The 22,854-nt window shown below is 44.2% G+C and overlaps 1 protein-coding gene across 1 annotated transcript in view; it reads left to right on the top strand.

Moving 5' to 3' along the window:
* SLC9A9 (solute carrier family 9 member A9) overlaps positions 1 to 22,854 on the top strand; it is a 458,836-nt gene that overhangs the window by 122,116 nt on the left and 313,866 nt on the right. Inside the window, exons 5-6 of the mRNA XM_084847219.1 lie at positions 6,309 to 6,424; positions 21,876 to 21,981. Of these exons, the coding sequence (XP_084703345.1) occupies positions 6,309 to 6,424; positions 21,876 to 21,981 (222 nt within the window). The remainder of the gene's footprint in view (positions 1 to 6,308; positions 6,425 to 21,875; positions 21,982 to 22,854) is intronic.

The raw sequence follows: 22,854 nt of genomic DNA, 5'->3' as shown, positions 1-22,854 counted from the left end.
TTATTATTTTCCTTGTTGCTTTAAATGGACAGCAGCTTCCATTATGTGTAATTACTGCCATCAGCTGCAAGGATCCAGCTACTAACTTCACCTTAAATTGTGCACACGCGCATGCGCACACAGGCACACGTGTGCACACACACATTTCTCATAAACTTCCACCTGCTTTCAAACACAGAGAGGCAAGAGGAGTTGATTCAGTGTTCTCTTTGCCTTCTCTCCAGTCCTTTTTGCCATTGCTGAGAAAGGATATGACTGCATTTTGACACTGGTTTGTTGTTGTTGCACAATTTTAGGGCACCTAGATCTGATTGGTGGTTGTTGATGATAGTGGGCCTAACAATGTGAATGAGGGAGGAATGTTCTCTATTAGTAAGAGGAGGAGGAGGAGGAGGAGTTATAGTTTGTGGTGTGGGGGGTCTAGCAACATTTGTTAGGGGAAGAAGTGTTAGATGATTTATTTATTTTATTTATTTATTATTAAATTTATTAATCGCCCATCTGGCTGGTCACCCAGCCACTCTGGGCGATGTACAACATACAATAAAACAGTTTAAAACAAAAAAATTCTACAATAAAAACATTTTCTAAAATACCCTAACCCACCCCAAATGCCTGCCTGAACAACCACGTTTTTAATGCACGACGGAAGCTCATTAAAGAGGGGGCATGGCGGAGTTCCCTAGGGAGGGAGTTCCACAGAGTGGGGGCCACCACAGAAAAGGCCCTCTCCCTCGTCCCCACCAGTCTAGCTGTCCTGGCTGATGGGACAGAGAGAAGGACATCCGAGGCTGATCTTGTTAAGCGGCCTGTCTGGTGCTGCTGCAGGTGCTCCTTAAGATAGGCTGGGCCGGAACCATATAGGATTTTAAAGGTCAAAACCAACACCTTGAATTTGGCCTGGAAAACAACTGATAACCAGTGCAACTCCTTCAGCACTGGAGTGATGTGATCTCGCCGGCGGCTGCCTTTAATCAGGCGAGCCACCGTGTTCTGTACCAGCTGCAGCTTCCGAACCATCTTCAAGGGTAACCCCACATAGAGCGCATTACAGTAGTCTAAACGAGAGGAGACCAGGGCATGTACTACAGATGGGAGCAGATGGTCGGGAAGGAAGGGGCGCAGCCGCCGTATCAGATGGAGTTGATACAGCGCTGTCCGGCTCACACCTGACACCTGAGCCTCCATGGACAGCTGGGAGTCCAAAATGACCCCCAGGCTGCGGACCTGGTCTTTCAAGGGTAGCCGTACCCCATTCAACACCAGGTCAACATCCCCTAGCCTCCTCTTGTCTCCCACCAAAAGTACCTCGGTCTTGTCAGGGTTCAGCTTATTCCTCCCCATCCAGCCACTCACCGTCTCCAGACATTTGGACAGGGATTCTACGGCCAACCTTGGTGAAGATTTGAATGAGAGGTAGAGCTGCGTGTCATCCGCATATTGATGACACTGCACCCCAAACCTCCTGATGATAGCCCCCAGCGGCTTCACATAGATGTTAAATAGCATCAGGGAGAGGATGGAACTCTGTGGCACCCCACAAGTAAGTGGCCACGGGTCCGAAACCTCCTCTCCCAGTGCTACCCTCTGGTATCTGCCGGAGAGGAAGGACCAGAACCACTGCAATACGGTGTCTCCAATGCCCAACCCCTCCAGGCGGTCCAGGAGGATACCGTGGTGAACGGTATCAAAAGCCGCTGAGAGGTCGAGGAGAACAAGGAAGGAGCATTCACCCCTATCCAGAGCCCTCCTCATATCATCTACCAAGGCGACCAAGGCCGTTTCTGTCCCATGCCCAAGCCTGAAGCCCGACTGAAATGGGTCTAGATAATCAGTTTCTTCCAAGTGTGCCTTCAACTGCAGCGCCACCACCCGCTCAATCACCTTGCCCAAAAACGGCAGATTTGAGACTGGGTGAAAGTTGTTCAGAACTTGAGGATCCAAGGAGGGCTTCTTTAAGAGTGGTCTTATCACTGCCTCCTTGAGGGCTGATGGCATCACTCCCTCCTCAAGGGAGGCGTTCACCACCGCCCTGATCCCCTCACCCAGTCTCTCTCTGCAGCCCATAATGAGCCAAGATGGGCAAGGATCAAGTAAGCAGGTGGTCGGCCGTACAGATGAAAGCACCTTGTTCACTTCATCAGGAGGAAGAAGCTGGAACCGATCCCACAAAACTGGTTTGCCACAGGCCGCCTCTTGCTCACTAACTGTATCCACAGTGTGCAGAGTAACACACCTAATCTGATCAATTTTATCTGCAAAGTGCCTTGCCAAGGCCTCACAGGAGGCCTTAGAATGCTCCAGTGGTTCCGGAGCCACAGGACTGACCAGGCTCTGGACCACTTGGAACAGCCTCCTGGGACAGCACTCTGCAGACGCGATGGAGGCAGCATAATATTCCTTTTTTGCTGCCTTCACCGCCACGTGATAGGCTGAAGATACAGCTCTGATAGTGGTGGGTTTTCACTTTTCCAGTTTTCCACCTACCCTTCAGTTCCTAGGGAGCCTAGTTAGCCTCTCAGTTACTCCTTAATGGGAGGTCCGTCTATAATAAATGATCAGTCATTCACAACACCAGGGATCAGGGCTGGCGCCAGGCTCCTGTAGACCCTCAGCATAGTACTGCTGAAGGACTTACAAACCACCACCAGCCCTCCCTCCTTTAAGGAGGGACAGCCAATGAGGGCATTGGAGCAGCAAAGGGTTGGTCTTTTCATCACTCCTGTGCCCACATTGGCCATCCCCCCAAAGGCAGTGTGTGATTGGTTCAGATCACTGCTACTCAAAACGTAAGCTAAAAAAAGTTTTAAAGATAACACTGTGCAGGTCCTACTGGCTACCACCTATGGTGCTTCCTTTTGCTAGCAGGGCTGGCTGAGCAAGGAGGCAGAGAGGAGGAGGGGGAGGTGCTGTTGCTGCCACCACAGCAGCAGCAGCAGTTCAGCCCTGGCAGCAGCTTCAGCAGGCTCACGGCAGGGCAGGGATGGGTTTTTTTGAGCCTCTGGGCCCTTGACAGCTGCCTGCTCGTACTAACCCCTGACCTCGGGCTTGCCAGGGATTAAGAAACTGACTTGCTATGGATTACAGAGTCCTGTGTGGATGAGACAGGGGAATCTGGCTGGGCTTGACCACTTCTAGCAAAGTACCTCATGCAATAGCAATATAGGGTCGATGGATAAGGAGATGAGAGCTGCTGTGATCCATAAAGACTCGGTGTGAACAGAATGCTGGACTAGATGGACCCTTAGTCTGATCTAGCATGGCTCTTCTTATGTTCTTATGTTCTATCGCTTCATATATGATCTTCAGTACAGTCCACTTTGACTGTGTATGTCCCGCTATGGCTGAGTCAGAGTCAGTGCTAGGACAAATTAAGTGCAAGTCCAACAGCAAGTCAGTAAATAGGCAAAGGTCAAGCACAGTGTTATCAGTCAAGAAGGAGACTTCCAAGAGAATGGTCTGAGGCATGGCCAAGGTCAAAGCACAGGTAAGCAGTCCAACACAAACAAAGTCCAAGAAGCAGAGTCAAGCAAGGTCGAAAGGTCAGCAGCACAGAGGATCAGTCACAAAGCAAGGGCTACAAGGCACTGGCGCTGGTAAAGCCATATTGTTTATAGTGGCTAGTAAGCCCAGACTTCAGGTTTATATACCCAGGCTTCCAGAGCCCCACTCAGGGCTCCGCCGTAGTTCATTACAGGCAGGGGTGGCATTGCCATTACTGCCACTCTGACTCCATAGTCTTGTTATTATTCATATTTTATCTTATCATGAAATGTTTGCTTATTTTCTTGAAGATAAATAGGCTGCTCATATGCTACTGGTGTGCATTACAATATTATGTACATTGCAGTTCAATTTTGGTGCTCTCTCTCAGAAAGGGGGCACAGATAAACTTTATTTGTCTTGGGAACCCCGCCCAGTCAGTCAGTTCTGGAGCTCTCTGGGGATGGGGGGAGGGCCAGAGACATTGTTCACTCTATTTTTGAAGAATGCTGTTTATTTTGCAAATTGTTAAATTCGCATTGTATTTCCCTGATTACTTGAACATAAAAATCTATTTCCCATTTGGGTTTTCAACCATGGAGAGGTTTTAATAAAGTTTTATACATCCCTATAATTACTTAAAGTCTTTACTAGGTGCTGTGTAACAAGGGAGATAAATTGATCCTGCCACTGCTTCCTGCCACTCTCCACCCCAAGCCCCACTCCTCCACCCACTGGTAAGCTTATGGGGCAGGAGTGGGGACCAAAAGACAGGCTGGTAAGTACCAGCATTTTGTCATCTGTCCTGCTACAATAAGGATTTGCAGCCTAAAAGTCAGCATATCTATCAAAAGCAAGTCCAATTGAGTTCCACGTGGTATGCTTACAACAGGAAAATCTCAGTCGACCTCCATCTCAGTAGGTTCAGAGGTTCTGCAGAAAAATAAGTTTCACTGAAATCATGTGAGGATCAGTGGCAGAAAGCAGCAGGGATGGGTGGCAGTGCAGCTCCAATTAGCCAGTTCCATCCCAGCCAGGCACAGAGCAGTGCTGGGTATGTCTGCAACTGCCATCTTCATTTTCCCAGAATCCCTCTGGGCTCTAACATAGTGCATGATAGGGTGGGGCCCAGAAGCATTGGGGATAATGTAGCTGGCAGTGACTGTAGCCCCCTTGTCCCAAACCTGTTTTCTCAGCACCAAGCCCCAATTTTATGTTACTTTTAAATAATTAAAAAAAGGATGCTGGCATCAGCCCTAGTGGGCCTGCTGGAGCTCATGGGCCCTGGCTTTTGCCCAACCACTCTGTGTGCTGATATCAGACATACTTCAATTGTATGCATATTTATACTACATGAAAGGCACAGTGATATATTTGGATGCTGGGGCAGTTGCCAGTGACTTCCCTGAGTAGCTTTAATACCTTAAAAAGAAACTAAACATTTGTCTGGTTCTAAATATGTTGAAAATGTGATAACACAGAAGAAATAACAGTAATAACACCCATGTCAATCAAATGACCTAATTACAGGGCTGTACTCTTTTGTTGTTGTTGTTCAGTCATTCAGTCATGCCCGACTCTTCGTGACCCCATGGACCATAGCTCGCCAGGCCTTCCTGTCCTGAGCTCTCTCCCGGAGCATGCTCAAGTCCATATTCATTGCATCAGCGATGCTATCTAGCCATCTCATCCTCTGCTGTCCCCTTCTCCTTTTGCCTTCAGTCTTTCCCAGCATCAGGGTGTTTTCCAGAGAGTTTTCTCTTCGCATTAGGTGGCCAAAATATTTGAGCTTCAGCTTCAGTATCTGTCCTTCCAATGAGCAGTCAGGGTTGATTTCCTTTAGGATGGACTGATTTGACCTCCTTGCAGTCCAGGGGACTCGTAAGAGTCTTCTCCAGCACCACAGTCCGAAAGCATCGATTCTTCGGCACTCAGCCTTCCTTATAGTCCAGCTCTCACAGCCATATGTTACTACTGGGAAAATCATAGCTTTGATTAGACGGACCTTTGTCGGCAAGGTGATGTCTCTGCTTCTTACTATGCTGTCTAGTTTGGCCATAGCTTTCCTCCCAAGGAGCAAGCGTCTTTTAATTTCATGGCTACAGTCACCGTCTGCGGTGATCTTGGAGCCCAAGAAAATAAAATCTGTCACTGCTTCCATTTCCTCCCCTTCCATACGCCAGGAAGTGGTGGGGCCAGAGTCAAATAAATACACAAACTACTGGAATTTATGTTGTTGCAAAGTTAGTAAGATTTATCCATCTTGTGTTCAGCAACAAGCCTGAAAATTAGCCTTTACTTGTAGCATTTAACCATAAAAAATAAAAATAAAAATAAAACAAGGAGCAGTGCAATAACATTCCTTTTAGAAGTGTCAGAACAAGTCAACACATCACCACATGTCACACTAGTTATGTGAAGGCTCTATAATATTTGGCAGACTGTTCTTGATTATCTCTTCTTCCACTTATTTCATATTCTTTCTGTAAGTAAATGGCTAAATATATTATCATCTGTCACCGAATGAATACATTGATAATGTTCAGTGAAAAGGTAGGTTTGGTTGCGAGGGTTGGGGGGTGTTGTTCCTCAAATGTCTAGAAAATTTTGATCCAATATTTCAGGGCTCAAACAGAACTAGATTTACATGACAGCAGCAATTTATGTTCAGTACGGCCATAAAAAGCATGTATTGGGAATAAAGGTAAAGAATACAGCCTAGCCGCTTAACCAGGAAACCACTTCCAACTTTGTGGAAAGAAGAGCATAGAGAGTCCCATTATGGTTCTCAAATTGTTTTTTTTCTCCCCCCCATGATCCTGCAGGTTGATCATGTATGGCTTTGTAAAGGCCATGGTCCAGCTCAACCAGCTGAAGAGTGGCGACTTTCACTTCACCGACTGTTTATTATTTGGTTCTTTGATGTCCGCCACAGATCCAGGTAACTGTATAAAATGTATTAAGAGTGCAGTTTGGCTGCTCAATTCCATGATGTTCTAAACCTTCTGGTAGCGGGGGGGGGGGATATGTGCTCCTCAAGCTGTGTCCTGCCTACCCCTGTCCAGTGGAGGCTGGTGTCTCTGGCTTTGGTGGGGCTGTGAACCCATTCCGGGTTTCAGTCAGAACCAGCCAGAACTGCAAAGGAGCTATCCAAAATGCTGAACCTGCTTTGAAGATAGAGCTCAACACTTTGGAGAGCTCCTTTAGAGTTCTGGTTGGTTCTGACTGAAACTCAGAATGGATTCACAGCCGCACCGAAATTGGAGCTGTCAGCTTCCACTACCCCTGTCTCAAACTCCAATGTCCCGGTCCAGAGGACCAAGTGTTGTGGAATGTGAAATAGTCTCTCCCATTTTCATCTCCGGCATCAGCACCCAGCATGGTCAGGCAACCTTGGCAAGTTCCCCCTCCTCCAGACTGTAAACATCAGGGAAGAAGCCATTTTTCATGCCCCACAATCTTGGTGTCAGGCATTGCATTGTGGAGCCCCAAACTGGCGGCTGCTAACCTTCCATTCAGCAAATTCCAATGCTCTTGTTCCCACCGAATAAGCCAGCCTGCTTGTCCAGAGGATGAGGAGGTGGCACCAAGGGTGGTCAGTGCTGGGGAGTATTGGTGGCAGTCTATTGAGGATTCAGTCAAGCCTGCCAATGGCCTGCCCATTTCATCCTCACAGAGAGTAAGCCAAGAGATCATGACTGGGCCAGGAAAGCCCAGTGAGCCTCACTGATCAGGGATTTGAGATGAGTTTTCCCAATCCAACTCTGTCCACCACAGCACACTGCCATACACCCTGGTGCATGTATGGTTTCTCAGGGTGTGCATGTTATCAGACGTACCTCACAAAATATTTCTGATCTTTTAAACGTATCCTCAAGCTCCTGCAGAAGTACCAGCAGATCAGGAAATGGATTTCAAAATTTGAACTTCAGTTCAAAAAGAGGCAAAATGTAGTGGCAACTCTACTCAGGTCAGACTTTGGTTCAGAGATCTGAACAAGGTCGCACATGTGTTTCTGCAGCATTCCGGCAGGACTGCACACCATTTTTTGTTTCCAACACTGCCACTGTTATGCAGTCATATCAATGGACTGCTGGTGCTGGCTCAGGAAGGAAGGGTTCTAGAGAGTGCAGGCAAGTCCCACTGCAATCAATGGAATTTTTCACATTACTTTTCAGGGCATGGGACCCACTGTCATTTTCACAGTGTCATTTTCAAATACATTGCATTTTTTACCACTTTTACCCATAGTTCTGTTTTGTTCTGTTTCTGCATTAATCTACGTGTGTGTGTGCGCGCATTTTCTCTCAAAATAGAAATTGAAATGCATATTTTGATACATTTAAATTACCAAGAACCATGTTGCAACATTCAGAGGACTGCAAAATCTGTTGGAGAGCTACATTCTGATATGCACGTAAGTCCAAGAAGTGCAGATCAGGTTGTTTCGCATAGGAATTCAACAAGGTCTGATTCCTCAAACATCCCTAAATGCAGCATGGAGTTCCTTCCCATGTCACTTGTCAATGTGGGAAGTCCAAGATCATATGGGGGTGGGGGAACTTCCATGCTATGGCACTTTCCCAAACCAACATCACTCTAATTTTTTCCATATACAGCAGTACTGATATGCGAAGAAGCCATGTTGTGAATTCCTTACACATGACCACAGACTTCGCACATTACTGAGCAGCATAGAAAGCCAACACACCTCAGCAGTGCTCATATTCCTAAACATACTGTTTGAAGGGCCCTTAGGAAAAAACTAAACATTCTGCTAACCACACAAATGTCGCTATGCGTGATGGTTTTGCTTGCTCTTGTGTAAGTGTGTGTGGCCCCAATTCATATTGGGGCCATGGTGCTCCAGGTGCGGAAGGCTAGACCTTCCCTCCTACCTGTTTTTTCCCCAGATGGTGAGGGGAGTAAAAAGAAAAGGGGAAACTGCATTGACTCCATTTAGTTTGGTCCTTAGATGACAGTTATAGTGCAGATAAACCTCAAAGAAAGGAAGTATGCTTCACATTTCATGTACAGTGTTATACAGTGATAATAAACTGTTATCAGATGAAGTGAATTCTTGTGCTGTAATATGTTTTCCATACCAAAGATCATTTGAACAGGGAGTGCCTTTAAAAAAACATGTCTCTGCTTGAAATTCCCTTGCTCACTATGATGAAAAAAGATAATTCCCTTAGCCATTATTTCCCACACCACTGTCACCAAGGAGTGGTGTGATTAAATAATCAGCACTGTCAAAAATTGGCCTTTGGACACATCGCAAAACAAATTACATCACCGCTTCACCATGTGTCAGTATCAACCCATATTGGGCACAAATGAAGTGATGTGTTAATGATGCCTCATCTTTCCAGCCTGATCTTAAGTGTATCTAGTCTGAACTCTAAAGTAAGTTCAACTGATTTCTATGGGGCCTACTCCCAAGTAAGTGTGCATAGGATTGCAGCCTCAGTCTCACAGTAGAAATGCTGTCATCTGCTGGTGTTCCACTCTGATCTCCGGTTCAACTGCATGAGAAAATTCTACAAATAATTATTGGGAATGATCCAAAGTTATTCTAAACCCCATTGTCCCATATGTACGTGCTTGAATGTTATTAGAAGCAATCAGAAAACTGTATATATGTTTTAGGATTTCAATCAATTGCCACATTTTGACATTTATTTAAAGTAAATCAAATCCAAGTTGGAAGATTCATCTCTCCTTATTACTGAGGAACATAATCAGTCATTTGACATCTCTTGAGTGCAACTGGATAATTAGTGTTGCTATAGGTGCATTTTAAGTCTCATGTTTTGTGGCTTGATAAGCTAATTGTAATTTGGTTATATGCCATTATTAAAAAGTGGAATTTAAACCAGTTTCTGTTCCATAACAAACCACACATTAGCAATACTATCTCTGTATATTTTCAGATTGCTCTCATTATCAGGTCCTATTCATAGGTTTATACTAGGAAATACTTTTAATTGCATATATGAAAACAGGGAACGTCTTTATTTTTTATTTTAGATTTTATGTCTTCTTACCAATATTTCCTAAAATGAAAGACCAGTTTTACTTTCTATTTTTATACTGCTATACTAAGACATTTACACTGAGAATAGTAATAGCTCATTTATCTTGTTTTTAACAGCTCCTCAGTCTATATACTTAAATGGAAAGATACAGATCCATAGCTGTGTCTGAGTCACAAATATTGGTGCCATTTGTAATGGGAGGTGTTTCTACCCTGTCTCACCTCCTGCCAAAAAAAAAATAAAAAACCAAAAGAGTTTAAGTAGATACTAATTTGTAAAACGTATATAAAAAGTCTTAAAGGAGCAGTCCAAAGCCATCCAAAGTATGGCTGAGAGGCTGCTGGATGCAGCGGAAGTGGTGGTCTGCCAGCAGGATGATACGTCAACCCTAGAGGCCTATTGCTATGCCCACAGGAAGCTCTGTGGGTGAAGATGTACTACCTTCAGTGTTCCTGCTGATGGTAGGCCCTGAAACGGAGCATGTTGGTCTGGGATCTGCAGTATCCAAAGCCCTCTTGTTTACCTGACATGCCCAGAGATCAGGCCCACAAACTACACCAACCTGGAACTGGCATAGTTATTTCCCCTTGCACTGTTGTCAATGGGAGGGAATATAGAAAAAGAAACATCAGAAAAAGTGAGGGTAAGTGCTGCCACCCCCACTTCCCACCCTGGCTGCAGTGAGGTAGTAGTCAGGCTTAGGAAGTGGCGGTTGCTCTGCCACAGAATCTCCCCACCAGCACCTTAGGATTGCTCAGATCAAAACAATATGAGGGAGCAGAGTCTGGGGGGCCATGGGATATTTTGGATTTCTGGATCCAAGGACAGAAACAGCACTCCAATCTTGGATCCAGGAATCCAAGCTGCCTACGCCCTCCCCTTCCTTTTCACAGATGGCGCAGACAGAACTGCGCTGGCTGCCTCTCCGAAGTCGCAAAGGCGACCTCAGAGAGGAGGGAAAGGGGAAGTGCCAGTGTACAGGGAGGGGAGGGGACTGGGGAGGCTTGTTTGTTTGTTTGTTTGTTTGTTTATTATTACATTTATATACTGCCTTTTTTCCTCCTTAAGGAACCATATCCCCAGGCCTCCCCAGCCTCCTTTCCTCCTGCTCTGCCAAGCCCCAGTTAGACTGGCAAAAAAGCCCGTCTAGCTACAATGCAGAGCAGGAGGACCACAGAGGCTCTGCACTGAATGGCCATAAGCCTCTGAGTTTGGAGGCTCATGGCCATCCCAATAGGATTGTGCCCTAAGTCGCATAAACCCTTCACCCTGACCAAATTAACCCAGACATGCCAGTGCCAGTCCAAATTTCTCTGTGTGGTTACACCATCCACACTGATCCCACAAGTTCTCCGTATAAATTACTAGGGTTTGGCCAGGAATGAGCAGACTTCCCTTATTTTCTTCTCTGAATTATTCTGTGGGTTCCCTCTGCCCTGCATTCCACCTCTCAATTATATGTTCTGCTCAACACCACTGAACTAGGAAAATAGCTAACATGAATTGCTAAACTGGAGCATGCTCAGTTTGCCACAGCTTTCAGTGCCTTCAGTGCATTTTGTTCTCCCCACACCACCCTCCGACTCGCTCATTACTCATGTGCACATGGACATCACTTTTGGGGAGTGTTTTCTCAGTCCTAATTTGATAGTACATACAATTGTATCAAGAGTCTTCTGTGTGGTGCTTAGTTGATGCACCACACCAGTTCAAAATGTGGCTGGTGGCCTGCATAGCTGAATATTCCAAGATGTCAAAAATCATAGAATCATAGAATAGTAGGGTTGGAAGGTGCCTATAAGACCATCAAGTCCAACTCCCTGCTCAATGCAGGAATCTAAGTCAGAGCATCCCTGACAGATGCCTGTCCAGCCTCGTCTTGAATGCCTTCAGTGTGGGACAGCCCACCGCCTCCCTACGTCATTGGTTCCATTGTCGTATTGCTCTAACAGTCAGGACATTTTCCTGGTGTTCAGCCGGAATCTGGCTTCCTGTAACTTGAGCCCATTATTCCATGTCCTGCATTCTGGGATGATGGAGAAGAGATCCTGGCCTTCCTCTCTGTGACAACATTTCAAGTACTTCAAGAGCACTATCATATATCCCCTCCTCTTCTCAAGGCTAAACATGCCCAGTTCTTTCAGTTTCTATTCATGGGGCTTTGTTTTCAGTCCCCTGATAATCTTTGTTGCCCTCCTCTGAACTCTCTTCAGCTTGTCTGCATCCTTCTTAAAGTGTGATGCCCAGAACTGGACACAGTACTCCAGATGAGGCCTCACCAGTGCTGAGTAGAGGGGAACTAGTACTTCCCAGGATTTGGAAGCTATGCTTCTATTAATGCAGCCCAAAAGAGCATTTGCCTTTTTTGCAGCCATATCACATTGTTGGCTCATATTCAGCTTGTGATAGACAACAATTCCAAGATCCTTCTTGCTTATAGTGTTGTTGAGCCAAGTATCCCCCATCTTGTAACTGTGCATTTGGTTTCTTTTTCCTAGGTGCAGAACTTGGCATTTATCCGTATTAAATGTCATTCTGTTGTTTTCTGACCAATGCTCCAGTCTATCAAGATCACTTTGAATTTTGTTTCTGTCTTCCAAAGTAATAGCTATCCTGCAATTTTGTGTCATCTGCAGATTTGATCAGCATTCCCTGCACCTCCTCCTCCAAGTCATTAATAAAAATGTTGAAGAGCACTGGGCCCAGGACTGAGCCCTGTGGTACCCCACTCATTACCTCTCCCCAGTTTGAGAAGTTCCCATTGATAAGCACTCTTTGAGTCCAGTTCTGTAGCCAACTGTGGATCCACCGGATCGTTGTTTCATCTAGCCCACTTTGAGCGAGTTTGCTCATCAGGATATCATGGGGCACTTTGTCGAAAGTTGTCGAAATATTATGTCCACAGCATTCCCACAGTCCACAAGGGAGGTTACCTAATCAAAATGAGATCAGATTCATCTGGCAGGATTTATTCTTGACAAATCCATGTTGGCTTCGAGTAATCACTGCATTGTTTTCAAGGTGCTTACAGACTGATTGCTTTATCATCTGCTCCAGAATTTTCCCAGGGATTGATGTCAGATTGACTGGTCTGTAGTTCCCAGGTTCTTCCTTCTTACCCTTTTTGAAGATAGGGATAACATTAGCCCTCCTCCAGTCATCTGGCACTTCACTCATCCTACATGATTGCTCAAAGATAATAGTGGTTCTGAGAATTCTTCTGTCAGTTCCTTTATTACTCTAGGGTGCAGTTCATCTGGCCCTGGAGATTTGAACTCATTCAAAGTAATTAGGTGTTCCTTGACCATATGCCTATCGATCTCAAGCTGCAATCCTGCCCCTTCAGCCTGCACTTCATCTTTGCCGGGGGGTCATAGACCCTCTTTTGGGAGAAGACTGAGCCAAAGTAGGAATTGAGCACTTCTGCCTTTTCTTTGTCATCTGTTATCATTTTGCCATCCTTATTTACTTGTGAAAGCTTTGTGCCTTGGAGAAGACTTCCAGCCTCATCTCCCCCACACTGCCCACCATGCTAATTTTGCCAGGTGAAGCTTTGTGGAGCTTCTCCTACAGGGGGGAAACATTCAAACTCAATTCAAACACAGTTCTCCCACTTGTATTCTGATACAGTCCTGGAGAGGCTGTACCAGTTCTGCTTATAATAACAGCATTCTTGAGGTATAGTGACATTGTAATCTGAACAATACTTTGCATACTTGTCCCTTTCCCCCCACTTTACCATTTAAGGCATAAAGGGCAGGAAAAACCTCAACAGAGGTTTGCTGAAGCAGAACTGTTTCAAGGCTTTGTGAACTCTCTTACCTTCATTTGGGCTGATAATCAAAATGCTCTTTTCTATTTGGAGTTTCTATGGTTACAGCTGTATGGTTGATGTGGGTTGTCCTGTTGTTGTTTTTCTTTTCAAGTCACTCAAAACAGCTGGAAAATATTTTATAAGTTGTATAGGGTGGAGAAAAATAGGTTGGTAATTAAAGCATTTTATTGATGTTTTCTTTCTTGAGCTAAGCCTTGAGAAGGATGGCTGATTAGCAGTGCCAGGAATCTATAATTACAACGAGAACTGTTATTTTTAGCGCAAGGGTTGTTTGACATGGTTGGTTTCGTTGGGAAGCTTCTTGTCTTGTTTCCTTCCCACTTGTCATTGAATCAAGGTCTGTTGGCCATGGCAGATTATTTTTAACCTTGTTATCATCAGAGGCTCAAAGAGAATATGCCAGCTGCTTTGGTCACATGGTATGTGTTTTTAATTGTAGGTTTACAAATCAATCCCGTGGTAAGCCCCATTGATTTCACTAGTTATTTGTGCCAGTGCACTTGAAGAACCCCCGCCCCCTCCTCTGCCTCATCCTAGGGAATAGGAGAGAATTGGCTGACAAACACCAATAGAAAGCATTCTAAAGGATAACATAGAACACTTTTCATTTCCCACGTTGTCCAAAGTGGTTCAAACAAGGCCAGTGTATGATACAAGGCTAGGGATATATACAAGAGTTTTGTTTCAGTTCACAAATCATCAGAACTTGCCCTGTTGGCTATAAAACGCATGAAAGGGAGCACATTTTTCGAAAAATGATGGCACATTCCCAAGCTTGCAATCTCATTCCAAAAATGCATATATATTTTTTAAAGAATGAGCACTTAAAATGCACATTTCACCCTCCCCCCTCCATATGCATTTTCACACTTAGTCAATGGGCGAGGGGAAGTGTGCATTTTAAAAAATGTGCATGGAAATGCACACTTTTCCTATTTGAAATGTGCACTTTTCCCATTCGAACAAAAAGGAAAAAAAGGTCAGAAGCAAGAACAGGAGGGGACCCAAGCTTTGATGTGGGAAAATTTCATCAAGTTCAAGCATACTTGGTTCTCCACCAGCCTACAGGGGCTGAAGGAGATCATCCAATTATTGCATGATGATTCCTGAAGCAGGGAGGAAGTCTATTATGGGAGTATACCACCTGTTTTAGCATAGCCCATGCGAAGTAAGAGATCAAGAGCATTAAATCATGGGGCTGGAGAAAGAGTGTATAATTTATCTTTGTTTTGATCTCACCTTCTCTGTATATTTCACATATATGTCTATATATCAGTCTCATTATTATCAAGCTACAGTTTCTGGATTCCCTTTCAACAGAATCTGCCAGGAAAACAAACTAATATGAGTTACTGCTGGTTTGTGGAATAAGATTGATTGGCATTGGAAACTACACATACTCTTTTTCTTTTCTTTTTCGCCTGTCATTTTTTTTACAAGGCAATATATTAGATTTGGGTAGTAATTGATTATGCTACGTTTAGTATCTGCGGATATGAGTCAGTACAGGATATGAAATAGAAGATGAAATAATGAAGCTCAACAATTTAAACATTTTATTCCAAAGTAGTCACATTAATATAAATGAGACTACTCGGGAGAAGGCGGTTTGATAGTTGTAAGTTATTTCATTTTGTCATGAGAGTCAAAGGGCAGGATAGGCCATCATTCCAATATTGTCCCTGAGTCTTTTACTTTCTCCCATGAAGGTAAATGGCTGCCATTCACTTCTATGGAGAAAAAAGTAGAGTGCTGCATCATGCTGTATTTTGGCACAGCAAATTACCCATCCTGCGGCCGCCATTTGCTTCCTCCTCTTCATAGCCACGGCTAACGCAGGGACGCCATTTGCATCCCTGTGGAGGCCACGATAGGCTATGTAAGTATTTCCGTAGCCTATCACAGCGGGGGGGGGGGGAACCCAGTGTACACAAATGGCGGCAGCTACCGCCATTTGCGTATGCTGTGGTTTTTCCCCCTGCCGTGATAGGCTACGTAAATATTTACGTAGCCTATCACAGCTCAATACAGGGACGCAAATGGCGGCAGCTACGACAGCCGCCATTTGTGTCCCTGCAGGGCTGCCCAGCAGCCGGATGTCCAGCTGCAGGCAGCCGGAGCCGGCCAGTGGCTCCACGGCTTGGCCACGGGGCGGAGCTGGCCGGGCAGGATTCCGGGGGGAGGGACGGAGTGCCTCCCCCCCACCGCGGATTGCCCGGCGCAGAGCCAGGTAGTGTTTCGTACATCCCTACTCTACAGGCTGATATTAAGAGCCATGCCAGGGAGCCACAGAGAACCCTGTTAATAAATCAGGTAAGTCGTCAACACCTGTGTATGAAGCCAGAACTCCATATTCATAAGACCATAAAAAGACCCATGCGGGATCAGACCAAAGGCCTCTGTAGTCCAGCATTCTGTTCCCACAGTGGCCAATAGCTGCCTGCAGGAAACCCACAAGCAGGACATGAGTGCAAGAGCGCCCTCCTGCCCATCTTCCCAGCAGCATATATACAGAGGCATACTGTCTCCAATGCTATTCAGGGTTCAACAGACAACATGCTGCAGTTGTAGATGCCATTTTGCAGTTCACGACTAAAGTTAGGAAGGTTTGTATTCCATGTATTCCATCCAGATAACTTTTTGTTACTAGGGGAACTAAAAAATAAAATTAATATGATATAATAGAAATAAATAGCTTGTCCTCATGAGTTTGATGATCTCAAAGCGAGTTTGAGCCATGTGATAATCACGGGCAAAAAGGGAGCGCGATAGACGGCAACAAGAATTTCAGAAAGAACTTGTCCTCTTTGCCACCTCATAGATGATTACAATAATTCCTTCTCTGCAAGCAACAAGGAATGTTACCCCATGACCTTATAAGCCAATTCATAATATTGGGAAATAATGCTTCTAACATGGGTACATCCAGGTTCTTCAGTTCATATGAGTTGTAGTTTGTAAATTATGAATGCTAACATTAGGCCTATGAGCTGAAGAAGGCATTCCTAAAATTCCCTCCACTCAGAAAGAAATCATCATTGCAAAATCATTGCAAACACCAATAGTTTCAGTAGAAGAGAAGGCAGTTTCCCATGCTGAAATGTCAGATGTTAACCTGGAACCCTGGAGGCAATCTTAAACCTTGGGATCCCTTTACTATGGGGATATAGTCAATTGCACAATTATGTACCAGAGTGAGTAGCAGTGAAGCAAATGCATTGAGATACTGTGTAATTTTCCAAACCTACAAATCATTAGAAATCTTTACAATGAATTCCTGGTGGAAAAATAAATACTTATCTACTGAGTGAACGAATGTAGACATAGATATTCTTCTTTAGAGATCTGCAAGAACAATATAATAGCAGGCTTTCCTTACAGTAACAGCAGAAGGAGATTGACTAAGTGAATTTAGATGAAGAATGAGCAAAATACAGTTTGTAGAAGCCAAGCTACTAGAACACACAACTTCCCTTGGTAGAGTTCCTCTGCAAGTTAACTAAAGGCAGAATGTTATATTTCTGAGAATTACAACTTAGAAGAGGGTTACATTTCCCTTCTAATCCTACCGTGATCCCACTGATTATCCATCACCCCAGCTGATGCTATTTGCATTATTAAGAATCTGCATGTTAAATGCAAAGACGCATTTAATATCATGTGTAGTTTGGCCCTAAGAGCACTGTGGGAATCACAGGTTGGTGGTAGCAGTAGTGGTGGTAGCTGAGTGGGGCAGGAGTATGGGAGGTGCAAATTGCTCAGTTTTCCTGTTTTCCTTCCATTTCCTCCAAGAAGATGCAATGTATGAAACTGCTGTAAAAGGGAAGAGGTCACCTGAAAGTTGATAGGACACGAATTAATAAAGATACAACTCAAACATGTAAAATACACATAGGGCTATGCACTGGGCCCCCCTTCACTTTGGAGGCTAATTCAGATCTTCTGAATCTGCCCTGATTCATTTCAGACCAATTCAGACCCAATCTGATTCATTTCATATTCAGACTTGAATTGAGATTCGGATATCCGAATTATTTGGATTTTACATTTCCCATTGACTTGCATTGGAATACCGAAATGACCATAACCTTTTTAAGTGTTTATGATAAATACATTAAATATGGGAACCTGGTAGCCCCTATGAAAATGACTGAAACTGCTGAATTTCAGACAGTTTGGCCCAGTAGTTTTTGTGCTAGGTGCAGGTAAAATTTGCTTTTTTCAAGGAAATCTCTCAAAGCAAAGAGCTAATTCTTCAGTGTTCCACAGAAGTGAATGAAATGTGGGCACCTGGCAGGCCCAATAGAGATGACAGAACGTGCTAAGCCTCAGATAGTTTGGCCTAGTAGTTTTTGTGCTGTAAAATTTGCTTTTTTCAAGGAAATCTCTCAAAACAAAGAGCTATAATTCTTCAATGCTTCTACAGAAGTGCATGTAATTTGGGCACCTGGCAGCCCCTATGGCAGTAACTGAACTTGCTAAATTTCAGACAGTTTGGTCCAGTAGTTTTTGTGCTAGCCATGCATAAAGTTTCCTTTTCTCAGAAACTAAGAAGGTGTTAAAAAACAACAACAACAACAACAACAACAACAACAACCTGTCATCCATACAGGGGATTAGAGATCCTAATCAGAGACAGTTAGGAGGTCACTATCCCTAATTTCTGGTATGTGTGTGGGGCTGGGGGGGGGGGGTTGAAGTGCAAAAAGTACTTTCCTTTTGTCTGTCCTGAATCTGCCACTGACCTGAGGCTCTCATTAAGGGAAGAAAGAAAAGTTAAACGTTCCTTTGGGGGCAAATTGCAATACACATTACCTGGAAAAATTACACTGACTGAACTCAGTGGGGCTTATTTATTAATTGCACTGCTGCACTTTCTGTAGTCCATATAATTTTGTAAACCTTCCCTCTTATTTGCTTTTCTTCTAAATTAAATAGCCCAAACGTTGAAGCCTTTTATACAGGAGTTGTCCCAGCCCCCTGATCATTTTGGCATCCCTTTTCCCCAGAAGGATAAGATGAAGCAAACATTTTTTAAAAAATGCATCTAGCCTAGCCTGATCATAGTCTTCTTATGGTCATTTGATGTACAGAAGTAGGGATGTACGAAAGTCACTTACCTTTTCGAAGAGTGACATTCACGGTGGGGGGGAGGCGCTCCGTCCCTCCCCCCGAAATTCTCCCTGGCCGGCTCCGCTCCAAGGCAACTCCACGGAGCCGCCGGCCAGGGCTACCTGTAGCCAGACATCCAGCCGCTGGGCAACCTGCACAGGGATGCAAATGGTGGCTGCCGTGCATCCCTGTATTTTGCCATGATAGGCTATGTAAATATTTACGTAGCCTATCATGGCAAAAAAAAGGGAACGCAAATGGCGGCCACCGTAGCCACCGCCATTTGCGTTCACTTTTTTTTTTTTTGCCGTGATAGGGTACGTAAGTATTTACGTAGCCTATCACAGCTATAATGAAGACGCAAATGGCAGCTGCAGAATGCACTGGCATTCGGCCTCACCAAGATCCGTGGTGGAATTCTCTGACATCCCTATAAGAGAAAACAAGCAACAGGCAAAGTGTCTTGGAAAATCAGCAAATGTGATGCTGCTTCATATTATATGTATTGGTCTAGTGCTTTGGCCACACACTGTTTGTTTGTGCAAAGTGTGTCCGGTTTCTTCTTAAGTTTCTTCCTAAGGGAATAAACCAGGAGAATTGGAGCCTCAAGATCCCACTGTGCCTTGTCAGTTGAGGGAGTAAATCACTGGTGGAAACACCAAGGTTGGATGTCCTTGACAGCCGACCGACTGAGGAGGAGGAGGTGCATTGCGCACACACACGCCACTAGTCGTCTCCTGCTCACAAGGAGGAGACAGCTAGAAAGTGGCGGGGACGTGCGCTGCGCCTTGTGCTGCTGCCGCCTGGGCAATTCACAGCACTTTTTGCATATAAGCCTATGTGCACGCATATACTTATACGTAAAAAGTGCTGTGAATTGCCCATATACACAAGATTCACAGCACTTTTTTCCTATAAGTCTATATGCACATAGACTTCCATTCACGTTTTTTAAAAACATGGCCATCACAACGGAGGCAGAGGGACTGGCGAGCAGAGCAGGGGCTGGAGGGGCATCCAGAGAACCTGGACAGGGGTGGGTTCTCACATCCCTAGGTAACACCACCAGAATGAACTCTGTCTCTGAAACTCAGCTGTTTTTCTCCAGTTATTCAGTCTTCTCCCCTCCTCCACCACTCTCACTGATTGCAGATTGGTGGGTTACATTCAGCCCTGATTTAGCAACTAGAGTTTCCATTTGCCGAAGCTCCCTCCCTCCTCCTCCTCCTCCTACTCCCTTCCCTCCTCCTCAACCCCTTGCTGAACTTTGTCAAGTTGATACATTTGGTGCCAGGCTGCCTAGGGTGCTCAGAATGGATCACTAAGTCAGACGAGGCACTTTGTATAAAAGCTGCTTCGCTTCGGAGTGGCTCATTGTTATTCTGTTCTGCCTTGTATCATGTGGAAGCACCTCCAAAGCAGCCCGCTTTGACTCGTTATTTGGGCTTTGGACAAAGGTGGTGCACACCCCTAACACTAAAGCCTAAATGAAGAGAAAAGGGGTTGTTGTTTTGTATTATTTGGTTTTTTATAAGAATATAGAGAGTTGAAAAATGGGAAGGGAAGGAATAGTAATTGAGAAGGATAGGGAGCCAAAGAACAAACAGTACAAAGTAAGGAAACAAACGGCTTGGTTAAAAGTTCAGCCCTACTAGCACCTAGAGATGTCGCTTTCCAAGGCTCAGTTCCCCCTTCCCAACTCCTCTTCTCCCCCTCCCTTCTCTGGCAAGTTGTTACATTTGCTCAGACGGGCTGTCTGAGGTTCAGAGTTGTGTGATCCAAACCACTTCAGATCTCTCTGACTCATTTTGGACCACTCCATACCTGCTTTGGATTTGGACCAAAGTGGTCCAAATCACGTCGATTTGCTTCGGAATTCAGGATTTGAACCAAAGTGGTGCACAGCCCTAAAATATAGCAATATGTAGTGATGTAGTGCCCTTACTTTTAATTTACATTTGGGAATACATGATCAGAATGAAGGGAAAAGCTACAAGGCTAAGCATACATACTTCTAATTAAGTGTGGCTAGGAGCCAGGTTCAAGACACGGGAGGGCTATAGCAGCATCGATGATGAAAAAAGCTTGGACAACATGTACAAGTAGGTTTGCATACATAAACTTCACTGAAGGGAGTGGGAGCTGTGCAAAAGGGCTATTTATTTTTATCCACTGCACTTCAAACAAAAGAATCATGTCTGGCCAGGCATCATCATTGCCACAGCTGAAGAGCAGATCAGGCAGACTAAGGCTAGGCCATGTGGGGAAAGGCCTTATACAGAGCTTTTAAAGGGTGTCTCTACATTAAAGAAAAAACCTGCAGTCCTACCGCTGTGGAGCCTTTCCGCAATTACCGTGGGCTCCCAGACAGCGACCATGTGATTGCTGAGAGGGGAAGTTTTTAATTTTCAGTGTTCCATAGATCTCAATGAAACAGCCATCTAGTGGCTGTTTTACTAGCACAACAATGGCTCTACACAGTAGGGAAAATCCAGGATATTTTAATAGCTCATTATCTCAAGATCTTTTTTACATGAAATAACTAGGAAATACCACTCGATGTGCCCTGGAAGTTGACAACGTCATGAAAAGGACCTGCAGACATCCATGAGTGAGCCCCCATGAGTGCACGACAAAAGCCTCATATGATAACACCCCAAGTGTTGTCTTGGCCAAGCTTCTCAAGTCATTGCACAGTGTTGCAAGATTTAGCCACAGCTTGGGGAAATCTTGTGAGACTCGGCAAAGCCTTGTGAGATTTGTCAGCAGGGAGCGTCTGTGTGGCATCTGGAGCAATTAGAAGTTGCTGAAGCCATGGTGGGGCGGGCAGCAGCAGTGACTCTGTCTTAGGCCGCAAAATAGCTTGGACCAGCCCAGAGCACAGCTCTTGCTCAGATTTCATTCATTTTGGTTGAACTTGCACAAAATAACTTCTTGGTGAATAACGTCCTCAGTTTTCTTCCTTCATGGTGGAAGGACGTCTGTTGGGAGCAAGTGAGGACATAATTTTTAAAATAACAACAACAACAATATAAAAATTATATCCTGCCCTTCTGGTGCTCATGCACAACTCAGGACAGCGAACAACAATTCAATCCAATTATAAAATATAATACAAATCTAAAACAGCAATGACATGATGAAGATGATGATGATAACACAGATTCAGCAGGTAAAACAACAACACACAAAACCTGTCCAATATAACATATAATGCCATCCATTGTGCCGAAAAATGGATGGACGTCTTCCTATTGAGGGACTGAAACTTGTTGTAACACTCTTTCTGAAATGAATGGAAATGGTATGTTTTAGTGCACTTTTCTGAACAGTAATATTAATTGTTGCAGAAAAATGGTCATTATGATATAAATAAGACCCATTTTCTTTATTTTTCCTTCTAGTGACCGTCCTCGCTATTTTCCATGAGCTTCATGTTGATACAGATCTCTACACTCTCTTGTTTGGTGAAAGTGTCCTAAATGATGCTGTGGCTATTGTTCTCACGTAGTAAGTACAACTGTGTCTCTCTTTGGTAGAGTGAAAAGGTTGATTGCTTTTCAGTGCCTCAGAATTATGCCTTCCCTATACAGTTATGAATGGAGACGTTAAATACGGTACTAAGGAGTTACTAAGGACTTATTTGTTTATTAAATCCCAATTGTTCTTATGTAGTGTATCTAAACTATTTTTTATTTTGACTCTATGTCCATAAATTGATTTAAATCCATTGAGTAAAGTTGCCCTGATCCAAAGCCACCCATACACTCAGATACACATGGACTTCCTACAGAAGTGGCTTTGTCATTTACTTCAAAGGAGGGGGGGGTGGCACATGAGCCTTTGGGCCTATGAAGCTGGACCCTCCTTTGAAATTAATTGTGAAACTGTGAAATTCACTTGTGAAGAAGTTCCATTCACTAACTAATCAGATCCTCATGGCAAAACCCTTGATCCAGGTGAATGGATCTAAATAAAATTGAGTTATAATGGTTGAATATTAACTTCAATCATTTTGAAGTGAGTTTGCATGCACTTACACAAACATGTTTGCTATTTAGACATGTTTAAGCCATTCTTCATGCAACAGCCTCTCAGATTTGCTAACAATTATAAATAATACTCTGTGTGTGAGACAATTAAAAAGAGATTTATAATATGAGGCTGTGGAATTGCTACAGGTGATGAGGGTTTTTATCCTGACAGTTTTACTTGGCCTATGAGTAAACATATGCTGATTAAGTGTAGATTTACAGATACCTGGCAAATCTAGGGCCAATTTTCATAAGAAGAGCCATGCTGGATCAGACCAAGGGTCTATCTAGTCCAGCATTCTGTTCACAAATGGTGCTTTAATTCTCTCAGGAAAAGGAAATGGAATGG

The sequence above is a fragment of the Heloderma suspectum genome, chromosome 3 (genome assembly GCF_057233095.1).
Source record: "Heloderma suspectum isolate Gila_16-S chromosome 3, 16-S_ref, whole genome shotgun sequence".
Taxonomy (NCBI): Eukaryota; Metazoa; Chordata; class Lepidosauria; order Squamata; family Helodermatidae; genus Heloderma; species Heloderma suspectum.
The sequence above is the reverse complement of the archived record's forward strand: the minus strand, read 5'-3'. Positions and strand labels throughout refer to the sequence as shown.